Genomic DNA, 23,622 nt, shown 5'->3' on the forward strand with positions numbered 1-23,622 from the left:
AGTATAAAGTTCAAAAGAACATCATTTATTTGGACTAAAATCTTTCGCAACATTATAAACGTCTTTTGATCAATTTAATGCATCCTTGCTGAGAAAAAAATAAAAATAAATCAACGCTACTTTACTGAAAACCTTCAGCTCCGTTTCAAAAACTATCGTGCCGCCCAACTAGACTATTTTTTGGCACCATAGACTCATTTGAACGTTGTCTAGGTAGGCAGCTCACTTGCATGATCTTCAAGCGCAGCCCGCTGTTGCTAGGAGGCGTTTATGACGTATCAGCAATGAGCACTTCCGGCTTTGGGTGCTGATGAGACTGAGGCAAACTGGTGATGCTTTGTGTTTTCATTTAGCGGTTGATGCTCATGTGTAGATTTAGCCGGTTATTTCAGCATTTACGCGAGAGAGCGCAGCAGACTTTGCCCTGGTTGGATCGACATAAAGGCGGTATAGTTGAATTATTACATTGAAATATAGGCTAAATATAATATAGCCTACAAGAGGCTTTGTTGCGGACTGCATTAATGCTTTCATTCATTTAAATGCAACGACAACCGTTTGTCAATGAAAAGGATTGCGTTTTTACTTTAATTCGTTGTTACGTGTCTTCTGTTATCATTTTTCTTTGCAGAATATTAGGTTAGTGTGCAATGTATAATAATGGTGGTGTTTTTTCATCCACAACGCTATTTGTTATTTCTACGTACAGGAGGTTCACCTAAGAGATTTTATACATTATATTTGATATATCAGTTTGTATTTATTTGCTTATTTGATCATTTATTGCAGTTTCATTGTTGCATTTCTCGATGAATTCTGTATTAATTCAGTTGCAGTCACAGTATTTAAGCTTGGACTGTGTCTGTGTCCATTAGACTAATGGGCTTTTACACAGGCTGGTCTTCTGTGTACAACCAAATGAAGCTGGATGTATAACTTCATCTACTGAAATTAAAACCAAAGCACATTCCCTGGATAGCCTCTAATGTGCCCCTCTTCGTGGAAAGTTTGTGACATTGTTGATGTATTTTGAAGCATGGCAACATGAATGCATGAATACTACAATTAAAACTAAAACTGTTCATACTATAAATAGATTGAACAACACAACGATGGCTGAAAGAAGTGACCTAAAAGCTGAGCTTGAGCGCAAAAAGCAGCGCTTAGCCCAAATTCGAGAGGAGAAGAAAAGAAAGGAGGAAGAGAGAAAGAAGAAAGAGGTAAGTGCTTTTTTTCTGTTGTATATACTACTTATCATTTTATCACCTGCAAATATTTGTTCTGTGATGCAGTCTGAGATGCTTCAGAGGACTGAAAACGTGTCAGAAGACTCAGACCTAGACAGGAAGAGAAGAGAGACAGAGGCTCTCCTGCAGAGCATTGGAATTTCACCAGAACCACCTCTAGGTATATGATACAGAACATACAGCTGTCTGTGCATGTACATAATGTGTGTGAGATACATCTTTGTCAATGTGCATGGCACCTGCTTGAATGAAATGATAAAAGGAGTCTTTATAATGCAAAAGAGTTTTTTTTTTTTTTTTTTTTTTTTTTAAACTCAGCAGCCTTTAGAGCTATATCCAATAGGGCTTCGCCCTACCCTCGTGAAAAAGAAGTACACTATACTAGCATACTATACTTTTTAAAAGAGTTAATACGAAAATAATTAAAGTATTTAATGTACTTAAGTGCAGACTGAATGAAATGTTTTTGGACTCTGAAGTGCACGTTAATTGCAATCAAATAAAAAATATATTATAGTTATAATTTATATTAAATGCAATTAGCAGAACGTTAGAGTTTTTTCTTTTTTACCCACTTAAGTATAGGACTTTATTACTTTTATATGTAATTTCATAATTACATTTTGAACTGGAACTCTATTCTCCCCTTGAGTCTCCCCATTTCTAGCCCTGTTTGTAATGATTTGTAATGTAACCTGTTTGTAAGGTTGCAATTTAGTACATATCAAATATATTAACTTTAAACGAAATATCGAATAACACACTACAGTTAAATTTTTTAATAAAGTACTTATGCTTTAGTATGCTAGTCAACACATCAAAATAAGTGTACTTTAAAGTATAAGTGCACTTTAAGTGTACTTTAGTGTGTTAAAAACAATCATGAAAGTGTACTTTAAGTACAGTACACTTAAGTAACCTTTTATTTCATTAATATGTTATCTGCAAGTAAAGTTTTTTAATTTTTTTATTATACTTTTATTTGAAGTACACTACAAGTGTACATTCAATACAATAAAGCACACTTCTTTCTCTCAAGGGTATGGTTCATTTTGGACTGATTTTTGCTGTTTTATTGATAAAGGGCATGTCGCTTTGGCCTGTATTTGAGGTCTACAAATTTTTTTTTTATCATCTGTGCAGGAATGGCTTGTGTCCTCATTAGAATTTTTGCTAGATGTAAATCAGATTTTGTAGTATTTATCGATAAGTTAGGTCATGAATTCCTCTCCAAAACAATTACTTTTATTAGATGAATATTAAGAAGTTTTATCAGTACTTAATAATCAGTTTATTGAACTCCTGTCTTTTACACTGTGGCTATATTTGAGCAAGACTTCACTGTGGCACACTCTATAAATAGATTTATATGGTGATATTCCATGTAAAATTGTAATCATTATAAATCTGAAGATGAGGTGATTTAATAATATCAAAATTCTAACGGTTTAGAGAGAAGTGAAATTCGCTTGACAATCTCTCCTGTTGTTTTTCCTTTTGGATTTTTATTTTTTTCTCTTTAATTTGACCATTTCAATCCATTCTGTTCATTTTGATTTGCCTGTGTCTGCCACTGCTGGCCATCAGTGCAGCCACTGCAGCTTTTAACATGGGATACCTGTTATTTTCATTATTTAGTCCCAACCCCTATGTCTCCCTCTTCGCAATCAGTGAGCCCGGCCAGTGAAACTGGAAGTCAAGAGTCCATAGATGGAGGGACAGTGGGAAGGTATGAAATTTGCACGAGTGATTATTTGCACACCAGACTGTATCTCAACCTTTAAACCATTTTGAAATACTTTTATATATTTCCTTATATGTGAATGTATATGGAAGTAGTGTTTTAATGCAGGGGTTCTGCAGGAGGGTTCTTAAGGAGGGAAACAATATTTGAATTTATTTTAAGAATATTTTTAGAATGATCAAAGCTTACTGGAAAAAATATTTAAAATATATATTCATTGTGAATTTCTCTTTAGGTTTATACACTTAACAATATTCTAATAATGGGTAGAACAAATACACCAATACAATTAATCAGATATTTTTCAGAAAGTATTTTAACAAATTTGTCAGTATAGTAACCTAAAAGCTAGTTATTTCATTTTGCATATCATGTTTTTTTTTTTCTCATACAGTATAAGTGGCTTTTTTAATATAAATATTGTATATTTAACTGATTTCATATTTTAATGTGATCATCATATTTGGGGGTCCTTGGCATCAAAAGCTTTGAAAATTCCTGGTTTAAAGGATGTGAGCTTGGATCTGAGACTGATAGCAGTTTAATTTATATATCTATATTTTGCTAATACATTCTTATCAAGACATCAGACAGATTTACTATATTATGGTTGATTAGGAGAAATTAAATATTTTATAAGAAAAATTATAAATTATTATTTGATTTATTTCAGGGAAGTTTTGCATTATTTCTTATGTCAAAATATTTTGGCTATTGATTTTTTGACTACTTATTTTATTTTATTATTTTGTTTTGCATTTCCCTTAAGACTAAGTCTGATGTTTTTCCTTTTCCCTACATCTTTGATGGGGACATCAGATATCGGTAAGGAAGGAGAAGTGTTGATGTTGTCATTGTTAGGTCCTAGCATTTGTTGATGCGTCACCCATCAGTGGATGTAGTTCTGTTGTAGCTGTTCAAGAGTATGGTGCCAAAGTCTATATGTGATTTCAGTTCAAAAGAAAGTATGTTATTTCATGTAATCGTGCATGAAGAGGGTTTTGCACTGCTGGTGAAGCTGCAGGACCTAATCATGCATGCTCTTGGTCTTATCCCTCCTAACTATTATATGATGTATTCTTCTGATCTCTCTAGGACGTTGCAATGGGACACCGACCCCTTAGCTCTTCAGCTTCTTGCAGATTCTGTTCATGGGTGAGACTGCCACCTCAGATTTGATATAGGAAACATTCAGTCAACCTCAACAGAGAAATGTAGAATAAATTGGTAGTTTCGCATAAGTGCGAAAAAGTGTTCAAGTTGGTCATGCGAATTTGCTGCGCTGACCAACAGAATGCTGCTTGTAAATTAGGAGTGCTTCATTGATAGCTACACTATTGACAATTAAACTTTTTTTTGCACACAAAATTTCATTACTGTGACCGTACCTTAAAGGCCCATTCACACCATGAATGAAAACTGTAAAGATAACTACATTAGCGTCCACACCAGCGGACGATATCGTACTGTTTGTTCGAAGCGGTCTTGTCTGTCACTTTAAATGCTCGAGCTCGTTACAGCAGGATGGATTCTGATTGGCTGTCAATGTTTTTATGGTTCATCAGCTGGATAAAATCGTTCTGAAAATAATTCCAACGATATTGATTTTTAGAACTATATCATTATTGTTATCTTTATAGTTATTGCCCTTGGTGTGAACGGGCCTTAAAGGGATACTCCACTTTTTTTGGAAATAGGCTCATTTTACAACTCCCCCAGAGTTAAACAGTTGAGTTTTACCGTTTTCGAATCCATTCAGCCGATCTCCGGGTCTGGCGGTACCACTTTTAGCATAGCTTAGCACAGATCATTGAATCGGACAAGACCATTAACATCTCTCGCAAAACAAATGACCAAAGAGTTTCGATATTTTTCCTATTTAAAACTTGACTCTTCTGTAGTTACATCGTGTACTAAGACCGACGGAAAATGTAAAGTTGCGATTTTCTAGGCTGATATGGCTAGGAACTATACTCTCATTCCTGCGTAATAATCAAGAAACTTTGCTGCCGTACCATGAGTGCAGCAGGCGTAATGATATGATGCAGTGCCTGAAAATAGGTCTAATAGGTTAGACAAACTTAGTCCCGGTCACGTTGGAAGTTAGCGAGCTGGGGACTATTTTCAGGCGCTGCGTCATATCATTACGCCTGCTGCACTCATGGTACGGCAGCAAAGTTTCTTGATTATTACGCAGGAATGAGAGTATAGTTCCTAGCCATATCAGCCTAGAAAATCGCAACTTTACATTTTCCGTCAGTCTTAGTACACGATGTAACTACAGAAGAGTCAAGTTTTAAATAGGAAAAATATTGAAACTCTTTGGTCATTTTTTTGAGAGAGATGCTAATGGTCTTGTCCGATTCAATGATCTATGCTAAGCTATGCTAAAAGTGGTACCGCCAGACCCGGAGTTCGGCTGAATGGATTCGAAAACGGTAAAACTCAACTGTTTAACTCTGGGGGAGTTGTAAAATGAGCCTATTTCCAAAAAAAGTGGAGTATCCCTTTAAGACTTTAGTTGGACGCTTTCAAGTAGTCCAAGGCAAACAAAATTAACACACAATAAAATGTTCTCGTTTTGGCTTGATTTCTTAGGTGCAAGATGCAAAGGCTTGGAGCATCAAAAATTGTTCAGATTGATTTCATACCAAAAGAACTGGTGTCATACTCTAAAGAGACACAGACCCCTGTCACATCTGATCAGCCTGAGGGTAAAGAGCTGTTTTTATTCCTACGTTATAATATGGATGGATATCCATACAAATGAAACTAAATATAATGGCTTTGCCCACAAAACAAATGCCATTACACTCATCTCATCACTTACAGTGTTTCCAAAAATTTCAATTGTCCACAGAGGAGGAGGATGAGGAGCTGTCAGTGCCCAAATCTGAGCCGGTGCCACAGCAGCTAGAGGAGGAGAAGCTTCAGGAGGATGAAGAAGGCAAGAACAATCACAGTTTTAAAAACGAAAGTAATACATTTATAAGAAGTGTAACATCATACAGACCTGTATGAATATGTGTCTTAGTTTATCCTAGAGAACTCACCAACGAGGAGAAAGAGCAGATTGTTCATTCAGAGGATTTCCTGTTTTTCTTCGACCGAAGCGTCCGTGTAGTGGAGCGAGTGCTGGCCGAGGATACGGACATTTTCTTTGACTACAGTGGGCGAGATATGGAGGACAAAGAAGGGTCAGAGCGGAGGCTTATATAACAGTCAGACATGCACAGATTCCCATATGATTACAGAAAAGTCATTCATTAGATGGTACCAGAAAGGTCTATTTAACCTAATGTAGGATGATGGTGGTTTAATGGTTTGAAATCAGGTTTAATGAGGTGACCCAGAAACTGAAGAGTTGCACTCAACTTCAAGTGACTCCTGGGAAACTTACTGTAAATTGCTTTGGATGATTGTACCAGAATGCAAAGGTTTGTTTTGTTATCAGGGACATGCAAGCCGGATCAAACTTGTCTTTTAATCGACATTTCTATGACGAGCATTGGTCTAAACATCGAGTCGTCACTTCCCTGGATTGGTCACCACAGGTACTTTATTAATAAGAACATTAGTTAACTCTAAAATTGCATTAATATAAGCAATGCCTAATGCAAATGTGTTAGTCACAAATAACGCTCCCAGTATACTTTTTGCAGTATCCTGAATTGCTAGTGGCCTCATACAACACTAATGAGGATGCGCCTCATGAGCCAGATGGAGTTGTGCTGGTCTGGAATATGAAGTTTAAGAAGATGACCCCCGAATACATATTCCACTGTCAGGTTTGAATTCCCGTTGCTCCCAATTAAAAACCTTTAATACCTGAAAGTTGTTCCTTTCGGCTGCATTTCAATATACTTTCATTTAAAAAAATCATTATATATTGAGCATGTGTGTCACTGTGAGCAATCAACTTTTAATGAAAAGACCTGAATCAAAATTTAATTTGTAATATACACAAACAATAGAGCTCAACTTTCGGATGTTGTCTGCGTTATTAATGCACATCATTCTGTGTTTGCTCTGATGTCACTGATAAATGAACTCTCATTGTTCAGTTTATTCCCTGTATGCTGACTATGCTCCCTTTGTGCCAATCGACCTTGATGGAGGGCAGGCTGACGTCCTCTATGCCAAAACATTAAACGTAGCAAAGGAAGTTTAAAATCGGCACAAGTAATTACTAATGCATTTTATGGCTTCCCCCTGTAGTCCTCAGTGATGTCAGTCGGCTTTGCTCAGTTTCATCCTAACCTGGTGATCGGAGGCACTTATTCAGGACAGATAGCACTGTGGGACAATCGAAGTCACAGGAGGACCCCAGTGCAAAGGACGCCCCTGTCTGCAAGTGCACACACTGTAAGAGCACCAATTACAGATGTTTAAAAATATAAATATATATACACTACCATTCATGATCCTGTGGTTTGCATTTATTTGATCAAATATACAGTAAAAACTGTAATAATGTGAAATATTATTACAATTTTAAATAACTATTTTCTATTTTAATATATTTTAATATTTTATTTATTTTAATTTTATTTATTATCCATTACTCCAGTCTTCAGTGTCACATGATCCTGCAGAAATCATTCTAATATGCTGATTCGGTACTCAAGAAACATTTCTTAGTATTATCAATGTTGAAAACAGCTGCTATATATTTTTGTGGAAACGGTGATACATTTTCAAAATAGAAAAAGAACAGCATTTATTTAAAATATAAATATTTTGTAACATTAGAAATGTCTTTACTGTCACTTTTGATTAATTTAATCCGTCCTTCCTGAATAAAAGGATCAATTTCTTTCAAAAAAAGAAAGTTGTGTATTTAAATATTATATTATAATGTCATATAGTTTAATACTATAATATAATACTAGTATATATGAAATGCCTTCTGTGTGCTGAAAAACAGGTAACCTAATTCAGTCTGTTGGTAGTTTAATGGTTAATAATGTGAGCTGAAAATGCCAGGTCAATGAGGTGACCCAGAAACTCAACCCCAAGATATTCCTGAGAAACCTTCTGTTATTGTAAATTGCAAAACGTATCTGATAAGAATTAAGTTTTTTTTTTTCATTATGTGGCAAAACAATCCCTTATTTGTTTTAGAATAATATTCTAATAATTTCCTCTTCTTAAAATAAGATAGATGTCAAACCTGTTTCATATATTATGGATTTTATTACTCATTCCATGTTATCTTACCAATTTATTGCAGCATCCTGTATACTGTGTGAATGTGGTCGGAACACAAAATGCCAACAACCTGATCACAGTATCCACAGATGGCAAGATGTGCTCCTGGAGTCTGGACATGCTCTCACAGCCTCAGGTGTCCAGATATAACACATTTAGACAAATGGAAAATGATTGCTATTTTAGATTGATTTAGAACAATTACATGTCTATTGTTGCTCACAGGAAAGTATGGAGCTGATCTACAACAAGTCAAAGCCTGTGGCAGTCACTTGCATGGCCTTTCCTGCAAGCGACGTGAATAACTATGTGGTAGGAAGTGAGGAGGGCACCGTTTACACAGCATCCCGCCATGGAAGGTTGGTGGTTCCTGTAACAGAACATTATTATACACCTGCACACTCATTACGATTGAAAACTCTTTTTACACTTGGATGGCCTAATCTAAGTGTTGTCTTGCTTTATCTTCTGATTTAATTGCAGACTTTTCATATTTGGGTCAACTGTTTTTTTTAAATAATGTCTGTGAATATTAAAAACACTTTATGAAAAACAACTATTACCTTGAACTTGTTTAACTTGTCCCGTGCAGTAAGGCTGGTATTGGTGAAATGTTCGATGGGCATCAGGGGCCTGTGACTGGAATCAGCTGCCATAACGCTGTGGGTCCAGTTGACTTCTCCCATCTCTTTACCACTTCCTCATTTGACTGGACTGTCAAACTGTGGTCAACCAAAGTAAGAGTTGTTTTGGAACTTGTGCTGCTCTATATGTATTTTGATTACTTAGCATTCTATAAATATAACTATTTCATTTCTCTGACAGCATAACAAGCCCCTCTATTCTTTTGAAGACAATGCAGACTATGTGTATGATGTCATGTGGTCTCCAGTTCATCCAGCGCTCTTTGCTACAGTTGATGGCAATGGTCGTCTGGACCTCTGGAATCTCAACAACTACACAGAGGTCATTACATTATTTACTCAGTCATTCTGTCTTCTGTTATATTAAGAACATTCGGTACATACATTAATTAATATTAGTGTAAGAGGACTTCCTACTTGGGGCAAAAACCTAAGGTAAACCTGGGGTAAACTTATCCCACATGTCATTGTCATCAGATTTTTTGTATCATTCATGTAAAATACTAAATGAAATATCATTTGTATGCTCATAAGTTGGCTGAATGTATTTGATAAAACTTTTTTTTTTTTTTTTTTATATTATTTACAATTTAAAATAACTATTTTCTAATTTAAAAGGATAGTTCACCCAAAAATGAAAATTAGCCCATGATTTACTCACCCTCAAGTCATCCTAGGTGTATATGACATTCTTCTTTCAGACGAATACAATCGGAGTTATATTAAAAAATGTCCTGGCTCTTCCAAGCTTGATAATGGCAGTGAATGGCCGTTTCTGTTTTGAAGTCCATAAAAGTGCATCCATCCATGATAAAAGTGCTCCACACAGTTTCGGGGGGTTAATAAAGGCCTTCTGAAGCGAAGCAATGGGTTTGTGTGAGAAAAATATCCATATTTAAAACTTTATAAAGTAAAATAACTAGCTTCCGGCCAAACGGACATACGGATTCCACTTAAGTCTAAAGCACAACTTATGCGAGTAACGTGACATACTGCTGATATTTACACTACGCCACTACACTACACTACTTCTGACGTAAGTTGTGCTTTAGGCGTAAGTAGACTGCGTATGGCCGTTTGGCCGGAAACTAGAATTTTACTTTGTAATGTGTTAAATATGAATATTATACTCATCGCTTCGCTTCAGAAGGCCTTTATTAACCCCCCGGAGCCATGTGGATTACTTTTATTATGGATGGATGCGCATGTAATTTGATTTTGTGCAATTATAAATGCAATTTGATAATTTAGTTGAAAAATGGCAAATCAAATAGCAAAATTCCAGTAAGAAAGATACATTTGAATTACACTATATAATTCTATAAATTATATATGGGTTGATTTTTACTCCAAAAAACTGTTATTGTACAAATTTAAATGAATTATTTAAATGCAAAATCAACAAAACAAAATAAATTCACAGATCACTATCTACAGTAGTCAACATTTGAAGTGGATCAAAACCTTTCGGCAAAGTTATACATGAATTTTGAACAATACCCATTCTTGTCTTAGGACAACTGATTAACTTTTTTGATCCACTTCAAATGTTGACTACTGTATTAAAAATGAACGTCAAAACTGTTCAGCTGGAGTGGGGGCATTCTACCTCATCACATTTGCATGCAAATTGCCTTTACTTCATAATAGTCTGCTTTGAACTAAATTAGATGAATCATGTTTACATTCCAAAACAAGTTTTCTGTGTGTACCAGGTGCCGTCGGCAAGTGTGACTGTGGAGGGAGGATGTGCCCTGAACCGGGTCAGATGGGCAACGGGGGGCAGAGAGGTGGCAGTGGGTGATTCAGAGGGCCGTGTTTGGATCTATGATGTGGGAGAGGTAATAACACCTACATCATGAGTACAAGAACAAGTCATTCTCTAAAATTTGGATGAATTATAAATATTTGCACTCATAGCCAAATACACAGACAGATCAAACAATGTGCAAATTTCAAGTCACCAATTCTGTTCTACCGTGAAGATGTGATGCAGAAGTTGGTTGTGTCTCTATTTTAGCAGTTGGCCATGTCACATACAGACGACTGGAGCAAATTTGCCCGTACGCTCATGGAGATTCGTGCCAACCGAGGGGGTGGAGAGGAAGAAGGTGATTTGGAGCTGCCTGCATGAGAGAGACACAATTACATTCAGTGAAAAACAAGTAAAGATATGCTGAAACAGATGCTTGAAATAAGTGAGTGAATCACACATCCACGCTGTGATCGCAGGTCTTTTTCTTTTGCCTACAAAACTCTATTTATAGCATTGGTGTTAATTAGCAATATCTCCTGTTCCAGTGCTAATAGTTAATTCCAGAACACACACAGGTGAAGAAATGAATGGCCTTGAGCTAATGTTTATCTATGGCTTGTAGTGACTATATAGGAGTGAGCCTGTGATCACACTGTATCAAAACAATGACGTCAGCTTATTTTACATATGTGAAAGTACAGGGTCATACTGAAATGTATGGAGAATGTATTGACCATTATGTAAAAATGTATTGTAGCAAAGCTTATGAATGTGACTTTCTTTGACCTTGAACATTGTATGTGTGTATAATTGAATACAAACTGGTGCATAAAAGCAACTGTAAAGTGTGAAGTTACAATAAAAGTTGTGTTTTAATCTTTATTTGAGCAGTTATTTGTCCAAAATGGGCGGGTGATAAAAAGTTTGTATGTCAATGTCTTACTATTCCACGATGTTTTCGTGGCATTAAACCATTAATCTTTAATCACAATGACAGGAGATTCCTTGTCATCCATGGTTTTTTTCCCTCCATCATCAGCAACTTCCATGGACGCACACGGCCGCACGTAGAAGGCGGGATCCTGTTACCATGACAATTACGTCAATATTAGTGTCGGGTAACTAAAGGTCAAACTAAAGACAAGCCAGAGACGGAAGGAAACAGGCTCGGAATGGCGGAGACTAAAGGTTTTTTGCAGCAAAAGCCGGAGGAAATCACAGTAATAAACTGTGGTTTAATCGCGTTATCGCTTGAACGGCGGGGCTTTGTCTAAATTGAACAGGATACCCATATGTTACGAGGTACTGCTGCGGCGGGAAGGACAGTCCATGCTAGTTTTGTCTGTAAATTGGAGCAAAGCTGTAGAGCATAGCTACCGTTAGTTAGCCATGCTGTGTTGTTCCTTTTCGAAGCAGAATGACTTTTGCTAACTATAAGTGCTGTATTAGACACAAGCAAAACGCCGTGCTGGCTCTTTAGATCGCTTTTGCGAGGGTAAAATGCAGTGCAGCTACGGCTTGTCTGCTTGCTTCCTCTTCACTCAACTTGGTAGCAACACAGGCTTACTTGGTGCAAGTTCTTCTTCTTATTGTAACTCTTTCTGTACGGTATATTGTAGCCGAGACTGGCTTAAAAATCACCGATTTTCTTATTCCCAAACAGGGAAACAAGGTTGAACCAATGTCAGTCTACAAATACGAGTGTTTTTAATTGTGTACTCGGCTCGTGTATGGCTGTTATTTATGGTGATGCTTATATGTAGAGACTGTACTTCCAGTTGTTGTTTTTTTCCGATAATAACTTATTTTAAAGGTGGGAAAATGACCTATATCGACTCGAACATGTTTGTGATTTGTTTTCATCAAATGTCTGTGATTAGACCGTGACACTGTTCAGATCTGCAAGGTCTTCATCCTCATCGCGGTCCCTTTGTCATTGACGTGAAGGAGAGAGGACCTTTAACTTTCACCTCGGCTTTTGCTGTATTTTCATTTCTCATGAGGACTGTAGAGGGCAGCAAAATCACCACATACAGGTTTTTTTTATTGCAGAATACATTTCCATGGATTTCGTAGATTGGTGTAATTTGCATTCGAATTAATTATATTTATTTGCATCACGTTATTTATTTTATTTTATATGCTTTTAACTGGTTGTTCGTGCCTGTAAACATCCCCGACTGGAAGCTGTGCGTATTCGTAAAACAAGCTTTCAGTTGGATGTTTGCTGCCATCGTCCAGTTCTTTCGTCTTGTTCTGGAATCAGTGATAATATGTGTGTGTAATCAAACAATACTGCGTCCTAAATGTTACAGCTGAATTATAACTTAACAACAATGAAAAAATTAACATACCATGTGTCATCTGGATCTATTGATGTTTTGTGTTGTAATATATTCCGGTATAGTCGTTGTAAACATCCTACACTCAGCTGTATTCTGTAAACGAGGCTGGGAGGAGGGTGTTTGCTGTGACTGACTGGAGCAACTCTGTGATCGTGTTGGAATATACTTTACTGAATTGTGAAACATGAAGGCTGAGGCTGTGATAAAAGTACAAATATTTATCTTTAATCCCTCTGTTGTACTTTATTATGAATATAGTTTTACCCAAATAAACGCATTCAATTCTCTTTCATGTTTATTATTATAGCTGTTGGTGTTAATTAACAATATTAATTATTAGTGATTTAATTAATTCTCGTGTCGAGTTGCTATCACTGATCTGTGGTTGCTATACACAATCGTATTCACAGTGGTCTTTACTGTGTTGGCACCTCATTGTCATCAAGGTTTAACTCTTATCTTCAAAAATGTCTGAACTACTGATTACAAGAACACAGAAGTGATCAAATGAACTCCAGGCAGCAGGTGGCGCGCGCTTCTTCATGGATACTTTTTTGTGTGCTTGAAGACGAAGAACCATCCGCCATATTTGTTATCGCAGATTCGACAGAAACCTCTGCAGAAGTAATTTAAGTATAATGAATACATTTAAATTGCACTCTAGTAATAAAAACCAAGGTCAAAATCATTTTCGCGTGATTTTTACCTTTTACTGATTTAAAAAGAATGGACCCAGTACAAGCAGGTAAGCAAAAATATCATTATTAGGCTAACTGCGTTCCGAGGAAACGGCTCCTTTCGATGATTCGATAAGGAAACAAATAAATTAGGTAAAACTAGTGACTTAACCCAGCAAAAACTTTTGCCAAAGGATGCTTTATACGGAAATTAAGATTTAAGTCTGCTGTTTTACCTTTCGTTGTTGAAATATCACCATTTTCAGCTCACTGCACTTAAACATCATCTTTTTTTAATGAAAACTGGTAACGTTAACCAGTCTAAGAGAAAAACACGAAACTGGTCTCGTGTTTACAAAAATCAGATGCCAGGGAATGTTATTGGTTCCCTTTTGGAAAAATTCAACTCTACACGACACTTATTAGCTATTCAAAATAAGTCTTGATATGCAGTTTAGTAACGGGTACATCAACTGTATTGTTACATGACATTTATTGCAACTTGTGAAAGATAACTATTGCAGATATTTGAACAACACAGTAATGAACTGATGCTAAACTGCAAAGACCAAACAATTATAAATATCAGTGTTAATGAATAAATTCCTGATTTGAAAGAGTATAAAAATCTACTTATTTAAGTGCTCTTATTTTGAAAGGTTTCCCTGATGTTAGTGCATTATTACCCCAGTCAATTCCATGAGGAAAGGTTGTTTACTGTGGGAACAATAAATAATTGGGGGAAAAATATTATTAGATATTGCCTATTAATTATTAGATCTTTCTGTAATTTCCATAAACTGCTTAGTACTTTTGCAAGGACACATGATAAATCTCAGCGCTGTGGAAATTAAAAGCTAACCAAATTTTCTTTGTGCGAGAGACGTATTTCTGAAACTGTTTTAACAACAACAACAACAAAGCTACAAAAAAATATAGGCCTATAACCAAAACGATAATTTCATGCATCCAAGATTCTTTAATAAACAGACTGAAGAATTCAACCAGCTGTGTTTGTATTCACAGATGGTTCATCCGTCTTCATGTGCAAAATATGCAACTTGTTCTCTCCCAGTAAACCATTGCTTCTGTCTCATGTTATTGAGACTCACTCCAATGAAGGAGGTGATCCTGATACTTTCATTATAGCACTCAAGCCATTAACCACTCAAGAGCCACAGAGTTCAGGTAAGCAGCTTTGAATACAAAAATCACAGGTGCCGGGAACCTGCGCTGGGCATTATTAGAACCAAACACTGAAAATTAGGCCATTAGAGAAAGGCCATTGTAACTGTAAGTTGGTTCAAGCTTGAAATGGCAATTTAGCCTGATTTAAGCTTAAAGTTTATTTCATAATGGCCTGGTTTCACAGACAGGGCTTAGATTAAGCCAGGATTAGAACTTAGTTCAATTAGGACATTTAAGTAGCTTTTATAAACGTGCCTTAGAAAAAAACATCACTGGTGTGCATCTTGAGACAAAACAATGGCACTGACATATTTTAAGATAATGTCAGTGCAAGTTGCTTTCAGTTAAAACAGCTCAAACATGCACTTTAGTCTGTGAAACCTGGGAAATTTGTTTACGACTGTAGTGTCTTACGTAATGTGAAAAGAAAGTTGTTATTATATTAAAGCATTGGAAAATAAGAATGTATTTTTTTATCTCGCAGATGTTGTTGTGAAAAGAAAGCGTGGTAGACCAAAAGGCTCCACTAAGAAAGCCCAACCAGAAAATGTCCAGGAAAAAACATCCAGTCAGCAGGAGAAAGAGCCCACTGACGTTCCACCAGTGGCAGTAGCTGAAGAGCAGAGTGAGGATGGAAGTGATCTGGAGTGCAAGAAATGCAATCGCATGTTCAGAAACAGGCGTCAAATTTCCAAACACATTTGTCTTGTAGGACTGAAAGAGGCTGCTGATGAAGAAGAGTATAATGGTACAAATTTATGTTAAAAATCTTAGAACTCTTTGTATTGAAATACTCTGAAAAGCCAGAAGTTTCACCTGTCAACTTTATTGACTAGGTCATAATACCGATGCAAACAGAATCAGTGATGGAGAGGAAGACAAAGAGAGGACACCAAAGAAAACTCGAGCGATGCGGACAGATAAGGTGTCCAGTGCAAAGGACTCTGAAGCGCAAAGCGGCAACAAAAACCCTATTATTAGTGTGGTCCTTACTAGTCACGAGGCCATGCCTGGTGAGATATGCATGTGATGTCAAGTGGTCTAATAGTTGAGGGAAAGATTTAAACTAACTGTAAGTTTGGGTTTATTGCAGGCGCCTCTAAGATAGTTCCTATTGAAGCAGCTCCAGCTGAACCGTCCACCCAGGCCGATGAAGCTGCAGGTTCCCAGGAGGCAGCAATGAAAAGGGGATACCAGGAATATGCTATTCAGCAAGCTGCTTATGAAGCGCCCCTCAAATCAAACAGGTTTATTTTTTCACATTTCAAATGTTCACTGCAAAAAATGCTTTTCTTACTTAGTATTTTTGTCTTGTTTTCAGTCCAAATATCAAAAAAAATCTTAAATCAAGATGCATTTACTAAAGTAGTAAAATTCCATAAGATATTATGTCTTGTTTTCTGGGGAAATAAATCAAAATTAAGTGTGTTTTTGCTTAAAACAAGCAAAATTATCTGTCCATGGGGTAAGACAAATAATCTTGTTTTCTGTTTGAATTAAGATTATTTGTCTTACCCCATGGACAGATAATTTTGCTTGTTTTAAGCAAAAACACACTTAATTTTGATTTATTTCCCCAGAAAACAAGACATAATATCTTATATAATTTTACTTATCTAGTAAATGCATCTTGATTTAAGAATTTTTAGATATTTGGACTGGAAACCAGACAAAAATACTAAGTAAGAAAAGCATTTTTTGCAGTGTTGACTTTAGATTCATTAATCTAGCAAAATTGGACAGAATACTAATATAGTAATTATACTGTTATTGCGTTACTTTGGAAGCAACCAAACAGTCTCACCATCATGTGACATCATTTGAAAACTTGGAAATATCAGGGAATTTTAAAATTATGATTTACAGCCCTAGGGAAGTCATGGAATTGAATCAAATCCATGAAAGTCATGGAAATTTCTATAGTAAATAGATTTTTCTATTTATGTAATAGCTTGAAATGAGTATTTATTTATTTATTTGATCTACCTCTGGTAGATCATAACCAACTGAAGAAGTTATGGAAAAGTCATGGAAAAATGAGCAACTTCCTGTAGAAAAGTTGCTGCAGTTGTATTGATCTTGTGGAATTATTTGGTACATTATTATTAACAAATCACATCTGTCGGCACAGGTTAGGACAGACGCAGCTTAAAATCTTCACCTGTGAATACTGCAATAAAGTCTTCAAGTTCAAACATTCACTGCAGGCCCACTTAAGAATCCACACCAATGAGAAACCATTCAAGTGCACGCAGTGTGACTACGCCAGCGCCATAAAGGCCAATCTTAGTGTTCATATGCGGAAACACACCGGGGAGAAATTCAACTGTGACTTGTGCTCGTTTAATTGCCTCAGTAAAGGCCACCTCAAAGTACACGTGGAGCGAGTGCACAAGAAGATCAAGCAGCACTGCCGCTTCTGCAAGAAGAAATACTCGGATGTGAAGAACCTCCTTAAACACATCCGCGAGACTCACGACATGAACGACAAGAAAGTGCAGGACTCCTACGAAGAGTACAGCCTCCAGACCAGGGAGGGCAAGAGACAGCTTCTGTACAACTGTCAAATATGCGACCGCAAGTTCAAAAACGAGCTTGAGCGCGACCGTCACATGATGGTCCATGGCACCAAGAGACCCTTCGGCTGCGAGTTATGTGATCACGGCTCGACCAAGTTCCAAGCCTTGCAAGCCCACATCCGAAAGCATCCCTTCATATACGTGTGTGCCATTTGCCAGGAAAAATTTGTCAGCTCTGTGCGACTGAGGTCACATCTCCGAGAGTTCCACCCGGAATCGGATGAGCCCTCGGCTTTTGCAGACTCCATCAACTCAAGCTTTTGCTTGCTCAAACCCGGTGATGACATTCAGAAGGACATGTTGAATCAGGATGAGCTTAAGATCACAGAAGAGCTGTCGCAGCTCAACGCCCAAGAGCTGTTAACCACAGAAATTAGTTGCATGGCTCAAGAGGACCTTCAAACTCAATGCTCTGATAATATAGTGGTTGAGTCAGATCTTCTCGTACAAAACTCACAAGACGGAAATCCCATTGCAAATAGTATAAATGAGACAGACACATCTGCTGTAGAAGAAACACAAGAAATGGCCTGTGAAGATGTTATAAATACACAAAGACTTCAAGATGATCCGCTCAAAATGGAGCGCAGTGTGACCGAAGAGCAGAATCCTCAAGAAACCGCACCTTTGACACCTGAAAAAGCACAAATGCACTCCGAGCAGCTAACATCAAAGGATACGTTTCCTCAAACCGAGGAAGAGGCGATTGTTCAACAAACTAACACTGATGAGGACTTGCTCAGTTCAGAGCAAGAAGAAATATCTGCTTTCAAGCAGATTATAGAGCAGATGCAAAAACGACAGCTTAACATGGAAGTGTTTGAACGGATACGGAAAGTGTACGGAGACCTTGAATGTGAATACTGCGGTATGAAGATCTAATCTCATGCTCTTTTTTTTTATATAACATCTCTAACCCTAGACTTTCTATAACTCTCTGTAATGTTTCCTCAACAGGTAAGCTTTTCTGGTATCAAGTGCACTACAATACACATGTGCGAACGCACACAAGAGAGCACCTCCATTACTGTTCTCAGTGCAGTTACTCCTCCATCACTAAAAACTGCCTGAAGCGACATGTCATCCAGAGACATTCTGACATCCTGCTGAAGTGTCCCTCTGAAGGATGCCAATATTGTACACCTGACAAATACAAGCTTCAGGCTCATCTCAAAACCCATTCGGACATAGTGAGTGCTGGTAATCTGTTTATTCTTGTGATATTGGCGAAATGGCTTCTTTATCAAATCTTATATCTCATCTTTAGGTCAAAAGAAGTTTTATATGTCCAGTGTGTCAAGAGTCTGTTCCTGAGGACAAAGTTAGAGCTCATATCAAAAGCAACCATCCAGGTAAGCACAAATCAAACCCTCTGAAATGTCGCACAAGAGCTCTGAATTACAGTAACGGATGTGCTGTGACTATATAGACGTGTCGTTGAACTACATCTCGGAAGCGTTGGGAATACGTGTACATGTGAAAGGAGTGATAGGGAAACGAGCTTCCAAATGCCCATACTGTGACTGTTTCTTCACAAGAAATGGGGCAGATCTTCAGCAGCACATATGGGCTCATGAAGGTGGGTTTTATGTCTTTTTCTTAATGTATTGTTGAACTTCTGTGCTTAAATGAACTTCTTTAATGTACTGATTGTGTTTTGATTGTGTCTCTAGGATTGAAACCGTACAAATGTTCACAATGTGATTACGCCTCAAGAAGTAAAAGCAACCTCAAAGCTCACATGAACAGACACAGTACTGAGAAAACGCATCTTTGTGACCTCTGTGGAAAGAAGTTCAAGTCTAAATGCACTCTGAAAAGTCATAAGCTCATGCACACAGCAGACGGTGAGACTCGTACTTTGTGTTTAAGACTTGTGTATCTAGTTAAAGTCAACAAAACCTCAATCTGATGAATTTCCGAGTGAACTTGGACAGGGTTATTAAACTAGGGTCTGCAAGGGGACGCTAGAGGGGCCATGAAGTGACAGTGACAAACAAAAACCAAATATGCTTATAATTTTGTGTAAAATATACACTATTGTTTAAAAGTTTGGGGTCAGTAAGATATTTTTGAAGGAAGTCTCTTATGCTTACCAAGGCTGCATGCATTTGACCAAAAAATACAGTCAAACAGTAATATTGTGAATTATTATTACAATTTAAAATAACTCTTTTATATTTGAATATATTTTAAATGTAATTTATTCCTGTGATGGCAAAGCTGAATTTTTCAGCAGCCAGTCTGTCTTCAGTTTCACATGATCCTCCAGAAATCATTCTAATATAATAATTAGATCTCAGGAAACATTTTATATTGTTATGCAGCTTAATATTTTTTGTGGAAACAAAAGATTTTTTGATGAACAGAAAGTTAAAAAGAATAGCATTTCAAATGGAAATCTTTTGTTACATTATTAATACTAAGTAAACATTTTCATGCATCAGTGAATCGTGCAGAATGAGAGCAGGAAACTTACATTAAACGTCAGCTGTTTAATTTTTTTCTGTAATAATGCATGTTCATTTTTTAATATTTTGTAGGAAAACAGTTCAGATGCACTGAGTGTGACTTCACTGCTGCACTGAGACCGCATCTCCTTCGTCACATGGAGCAACATGCCTCTTTCAAAGTAACACCACAAAAGGCTTCTTTCTATTTCTGTTCTATGTTGTCATGTGTCCTACAACCATCACCAAAGCACCATTTTTTGCCTTTCACAGCCTTTCCGTTGTGCACACTGCCACTACTCGTGCAACATTTCAGGCTCACTAAAAAGACACTATAACAAGAAACATCCCAACGCACAGTACGTCAATGCTGGAACGGGGGCGTCCACTTCTGAAACTGTCACAGAGCAAGGCAAGTCCTTCCTCATCAGAAACTACCTTAACTATCTAAGATATACAATATTGCCTCAAACTGCTTCAGTAATTAAAAAGTGTGTGTGTGTGTGTATGTTATCAGGTGGAGTCAAATGTCCTGTGTGTAATTACGTTTATGGCACTAAATGGGAAATGAACAGACACCTGAAGAGCAAACATGGCCTCAAAGTGGTGGAGGCTGACAGTCTGGGTCTGAATCAGTGGGAGGTGAGTCTCCATTACAATTACATGACATGTTAAATTTAGTAAAGTGAAGTCATATTTATTAATAAAATGCATAAACAACAATTGAAGTCCCACAGTACGGTACAATAACATTTAATAATGAATAAAATATTCAAATTACAGGTTTCGTTCACCCAAAAATAATCATTTCTGTCATAATTTACTCAACCTCATGTTGTACCAAACCCATATTAACTCAAATTAAAGGGATGGTTCACCCAAAAATATAAATTCTGTCATCATTTACTCACCCTCAAGTTGTTCCAAACATGTTCCAAACATTCTTTCTTCTGCTGAACACAAAAGAAGATATTTTGAAGAATGTTGGCAATCAAATAGTTAATGGGCTTCATTGACTTCCATGGTATGAAACAAATATGGGGGGACATTCTTCAAAATATCTTCTTGAGGGTCAGAATTTTCATTTTTGGGTGAACTATCTCTTTAAGTTATTTTTAATGAAACCTGAGAGGTTTCTGTCCCTCCATTGAAAGTCTAGGTAACCAAAACTTAGAATATACAAAATTGAATCCATATGAATCGAGCGATTTAATCCAAGTCTTGTGAATATATCTGATTACTTTATATGATGAACAGGTTTAAGTTAGGCCTTTATTTACAATCTAAACAATGATCGACACACATACATAGAACACACTAAACTGATGGTGAAGCTCTAACGTGTGTGTGATGCACAAGAACCAATGAGATTTGTCCTAGTGCGTAGCGCACACACGATCTTCTGTGTTAGCCTTATGTGATGCGCTCTATGTATGTCTTTATATGTGAATAAAAACCTAAATTAAATCTGTTCATCATATAAAACACATATAAATAATATCTCTTCAGAAGACTTGGATTATATCAGTGGAGGGACAGATATCTCTCAGGTTTCATGTTTCGAAGATTATGGGTGTGGAACTACATGTGGGCGAGTAAATGATGACAGAATAATAATTAATAACATATTTAAAGGTTTAGCAAAAAAAAGGCAAATTATTGGAGCCAAGACACTTAAATTCTTTGACTCTGACATTCATAATACAGTTTCTTACTGATAAACTGGTGAATGGTTGTTAAATTGCCTTAATTCATGACATATCCCTAGCATTCGAATGAAATGCCACTGGACTTGATTCTGATGTTATCGGTGTGTTCATTCAGGTGGTGGAGTCAGTAGAGGAGCCGGCCATGCAGTACCTTCATATAGCCGAGACCGAGGATCCTCAAGGAACTGAGACTGCTGTATCCGCCCTGCAGGACCTGCGCTTTAATACACAAAATGGTCAGAAACAGTTGCTTCATTTCTGGAACAATGGTTTCATTTCTTTAAAGTTCATTTCTAAACTCAACTTTTGTGTTCAGGTGTTGTGTCTGCGGCAGCGGGAGACAGACTAGACCCGGCATCTGTCAACATCCTCCAGCAGATCATTGAACTGGGCTCAGAGAATCACGATGGCACTGTGGCTTCGGTGGTTGCCATGGCTCCCGGTACAGTTACTGTTGTAGAGCAGGTATGTTTAATATGCACATTCACTTTTATGGACACAGTAATGCCCCTACCTTATAACAATATAATATACGTGTGTTATGCGATATGTATACTGTATGAATTTAAAGGGGTCAAATAATAGGCAACTGATGAAAAGTTTGGGGTCAGTTCAATTGTTTTTTTTAACACTTTTTAAATACTTTATAGGACACGTTAAGTTTTTATGACAGTGAAGTCATTTATTGTTACAAAAGATTTATATAATTAATCAAACAACCCTGAAAAAATGGATCAGCTTCCAGAAAAATATTAAGCAGCACAGTATTGTGAATATTGATAATAATAAATGTTTCTTGAGGACCAAATCAGCATATGAGAATGATTTCTGAAGGATCATGTGACACTGAAGACGAGAGTAATGATGCTGAAAATTCAGCTTTATCATCACAGGAATAAATTACACTTTAAAATATATTAAAATAGAAAAAATAGAAAAATTATATTTCACAATACTAATTTACGGCATTTTTATCAAATAAATGCAGCCTTGGTGAGCATAAGAGACTTCTTTCAAAAACTTTTGAAAAATCTTACCGGCCTCAAACTTTTCAATGTTAGTGTGCATGTTTTATTTTTTTTTCTTAGGTTTACTTTTTTTTTTTTTTTTTGATCAACCTAAACTGTCATTTTTTTAGTTTTCTCTTTGACCTTTAGGATTAAACAGTCTAATATTTGCTCCAATAATTTTTTATGCGCCACATAAACCTTTAAAGTCAGACTGAAATGTTCAGGGGCCTTGTAAAGAATAAACTTCAGCTGCTCGTTTCTAACATTGTATTTAATTAATCATCCAGTATGAATCATTGACGTGTGAAGGTGGACAGTCATGTTAAATTGACATCAGGCATCAGGCACATCATTTTCAATAAATGCTCTTTTTGGACTTTGATTTTAGAAAGTAATGGCGTGTTTTCACTCTCTAGTAGCTTTTCTCAGTCTCAATGAGAGAAAAAAGGACTCTTCATGAAAGCAGCTCATTTAATAATAACAATGTTTTGTCCCATCATTCTAGATGGAGGAGGAGGAGCCACAGACCAATCATGCCATGATGATCCAGGATGCACTTCAGCAGGCCACAGTGGGCCTGGCAGAAGAGCACCATCTAGTGGTGTCCTCAGATGACATGGAGGGCATTAAAACTGTTACAGTGTACACTCAGGGTGAAGACGCATCCCAGTTCATAGTCTACGTTCAGGAAGCAGTTCAGGAGGCTGTGCAAACTGAGGAGACCACCACAGTATAGAGAATATAAAGACCATGCATAAAGGGTTTTAAAACTACTAGATGCTGCCTAAGTGTTTATTCCCTTTTGTTGTAGTTACTCCAGTCTTGAACAGACTATTGCAGTCATACCTATAGTTTATAGGGACCCATCTTGCACAATTGTAAATAATCTGAAATGAACAGTAGTAATGAATACAATGATGACACCTGTAGTCATAGCAGTGTGCTTTCCTGACTGGTAGTAAAAAGGTCTTTAGTCTTTGTAAAGATCATGACACCTATTCACAGTAGATAAACCTTGTCACATGTAAATGCAGAAGCTATTTTAGAAATTATTTCCCCCCC

The 23,622-nt window shown here is 36.9% G+C and overlaps 2 protein-coding genes across 8 annotated transcripts; both read left to right on the forward strand.

Moving 5' to 3' along the window:
• The first annotated feature begins 296 nt into the window (after positions 1 to 296).
• Positions 297 to 11,483, forward strand: dync1i1b (dynein cytoplasmic 1 intermediate chain 1b). 7 transcript variants are annotated; one of them, XM_084435739.1, is made up of 17 exons: positions 297 to 447; positions 1,097 to 1,220; positions 1,293 to 1,407; positions 2,886 to 2,976; positions 4,087 to 4,146; positions 5,590 to 5,705; positions 5,852 to 5,938; positions 6,026 to 6,188; positions 6,446 to 6,545; positions 6,654 to 6,779; positions 7,210 to 7,356; positions 8,225 to 8,338; positions 8,428 to 8,561; positions 8,795 to 8,939; positions 9,028 to 9,168; positions 10,562 to 10,687; positions 10,867 to 11,483. In XM_084435739.1, the coding sequence occupies exons 2-17, from the start codon at positions 1,113 to 1,115 to the stop codon at positions 10,978 to 10,980; spliced, it is 1,887 nt and encodes a 628-aa protein (XP_084291865.1). In that variant the 5' UTR covers positions 297 to 447; positions 1,097 to 1,112; the 3' UTR covers positions 10,981 to 11,483. The 7 variants fall into 7 exon arrangements, with proteins under 7 accessions (XP_084291865.1, XP_084291866.1, XP_084291864.1 ...); XM_084435740.1 differs by having other exon boundaries at positions 2,919 to 2,976; XM_084435738.1 differs by having other exon boundaries at positions 311 to 447; positions 2,835 to 2,976.
• A 2,039-nt stretch (positions 11,484 to 13,522) lies between these two features.
• On the forward strand, positions 13,523 to 23,489 carry zfat (zinc finger and AT hook domain containing). The gene is made up of 16 exons (XM_084384703.1): positions 13,523 to 13,692; positions 14,651 to 14,812; positions 15,297 to 15,560; positions 15,649 to 15,825; positions 15,906 to 16,059; positions 16,944 to 18,259; positions 18,349 to 18,581; positions 18,659 to 18,743; positions 18,821 to 18,970; positions 19,065 to 19,238; positions 19,935 to 20,023; positions 20,115 to 20,253; positions 20,359 to 20,483; positions 21,666 to 21,786; positions 21,867 to 22,015; positions 23,066 to 23,489. Exons 1-16 carry the CDS (start codon positions 13,674 to 13,676, stop codon positions 23,294 to 23,296), a joined length of 3,588 nt encoding a protein of 1,195 aa, XP_084240829.1. The 5' UTR covers positions 13,523 to 13,673; the 3' UTR covers positions 23,297 to 23,489.
• Positions 23,490 to 23,622: the final 133 nt, after the last annotated feature.

The sequence above is a fragment of the Rutilus rutilus genome (assembly GCF_951802725.1).
Source record: "Rutilus rutilus genome assembly, chromosome: 17".
NCBI classification, from domain to species: domain Eukaryota; kingdom Metazoa; phylum Chordata; class Actinopteri; order Cypriniformes; family Leuciscidae; genus Rutilus; species Rutilus rutilus.

What these genes read in the sequence shown, in the direction of transcription:
- dync1i1b (XM_084435735.1), top strand. Translation starts at nt 1,023, where the DNA reads ATGTATTTTGAAGCATGGCAACATGAATGCATGAATACTACAATTAAA. An exon ending in CTTGCAGATTCTGTTCATGG is followed by an intron (nt 4,147 to 5,589) that starts GTGAGACTGCCA and finishes TTGATTTCTTAG; the next exon opens with GTGCAAGATGCAAAGGCTTG. An exon ending in CACATCTGATCAGCCTGAGG is followed by an intron (nt 5,706 to 5,851) that starts GTAAAGAGCTGT and finishes AATTGTCCACAG; the next exon opens with AGGAGGAGGATGAGGAGCTG.
- zfat (XM_084384703.1), top strand. An exon ending in GCGCCCCTCAAATCAAACAG is followed by an intron (nt 16,060 to 16,943) that starts GTTTATTTTTTC and finishes CTGTCGGCACAG; the next exon opens with GTTAGGACAGACGCAGCTTA. An exon ending in CCTTGAATGTGAATACTGCG is followed by an intron (nt 18,260 to 18,348) that starts GTATGAAGATCT and finishes TTTCCTCAACAG; the next exon opens with GTAAGCTTTTCTGGTATCAA.